The sequence below is a fragment of the Ascidia mentula genome, chromosome 1 (assembly GCF_947561715.1).
Source record: "Ascidia mentula chromosome 1, kaAscMent1.1, whole genome shotgun sequence".
Taxonomy (NCBI): Eukaryota; Metazoa; Chordata; class Ascidiacea; order Phlebobranchia; family Ascidiidae; genus Ascidia; species Ascidia mentula.
The window spans coordinates 10,965,052-10,966,579 of record NC_138566.1 but is presented as its reverse complement, the minus strand read 5'-3'; the positions used below and the strand labels follow the sequence as shown (position 1 = coordinate 10,966,579).

General features: G+C 37.9%; 1 protein-coding gene across 1 annotated transcript; it reads right to left on the bottom strand.

The window, feature by feature from the left end:
- On the bottom strand, positions 1-1,528 carry LOC145914304 (uncharacterized). Its single transcript, XM_083002151.1, has 6 exons — positions 1,374-1,528; positions 1,166-1,294; positions 850-1,039; positions 609-791; positions 443-553; positions 1-225 (listed from the first exon to the last, which is right to left on the bottom strand). Exons 1-6 carry the CDS (start codon positions 1,526-1,528, stop codon positions 1-3), a joined length of 993 nt encoding a protein of 330 aa, XP_082858277.1.

Genomic DNA, 1,528 nt, shown 5'->3' with positions numbered 1-1,528 from the left:
TCATTCTCCACTGTTCCCTGCATTCCAGTAAGTAGAAAGCATCTTTATGCCCCACTGCAACGCAGTTAGCGGTTCATACGATTCGTCGTATTTGTTTCTGGTCTCGTCTTTGTAAACCAATGGTTTATTGATGACGACATCGTTGTTAGGAATTACGAAATACACAAGTGAACGACGAAGAGCCGTATTCCGCAATTCAGCCTCCTTAAAAACCACACGATGTTGCTGAAACACAAAACAAATGTTACACACTAGTCTTGATCAACTCTACCGTGAGACATATTACGGAAAAATACCAACGTTCGGGGTCACCGCTATAACGAAATTGAAACAATTAAGCAATTGATTTAAAAAACACGGTCAGCTTAGAATCGCAGAAAAAAGCTAAACAAGTTTTGTACATTTGAAAACAACTTATGTTTGTTTTCGAAATGATACCAACCGTTGATTTAAGATTTCTGTTTGACAAAATTTCCAGCATATCACCAACATTTACAACAATCGTTCCTTTGATAGGGGTGGCATCCACATATTCGACGTCTCTTGTTCTTACCTGTACGACAAGATAAGTGGAATTTGGTGATGCTGATTTTACAAACTTTTCTTACCTGCAAACCTCCCACTTGATCCTGGAACAAGAAGGAGAGAAATGTTGAATCCGCGTGTTCTCCGCACCACAATTGACCAGGAATCAATTCACTTTTCACAGGCGGATAATAAATGGTTTTAGCTGTGGTGTTGTTTTCATCCGTGTGCATTTTGCTGTGACATTTGCAGAAAAAATACTCGTCCTGTGTCAAAAATATTGAAAGATGGTTCGTTAATTTTATTTATAAATGTAACTCTTACCTCCAACTCCATTCCAACAGCTAAAGCACGAAGAACTCTCAAAGTAAGTTTGCGTCCGTGCTCCATGAAACCTAAAATAGCATCTGAGAATCCTGGTGCGATATCATCCGGCCATTCTTCTTTTCTCCTTGCAAATGACGCGCTATTGATATTGAACGCCTCTTTGTAGTCTGGCATATTCGGGTTTCCTCTAAATGTATGTATCAACATAATTTTTTTTACCAAAAAGTTTTATTGAAGCAACACTAACTACAATATTTTCCAAAAGTAAAATATTTTCGACAATTGCAACCTTTTTGTCTATGAAATGGCTTACGTCGCGCTTTCTTCATTCATTCCTATCCATCCGAAATTGCTGATATCCTTCATGGCGTAGCGTTTTTTTTCCTCTGAGGTTTTTGTAAAAAATCTTTCTGTCACTTTATGCACGTCTTGTATGTAGGAACTACAAAACAAATAGTAAGGATTTACCCATCAGTAATTTTCAGAAATATGGGTTGCCTTCAATCAAACAATTGACTAACTCAGTTATGCCGTAGTTCTTTAAGTACGCGAATCCAACGTTGGAGAAAGCATCCACCAATTGCTTTCCGACGACAGCAAAATCCTCTTGTAAACATTCCTCGTTTTGCAATCCACAAGTTTCAAAATCAATGATTGGAATATTGACACCTGTCAT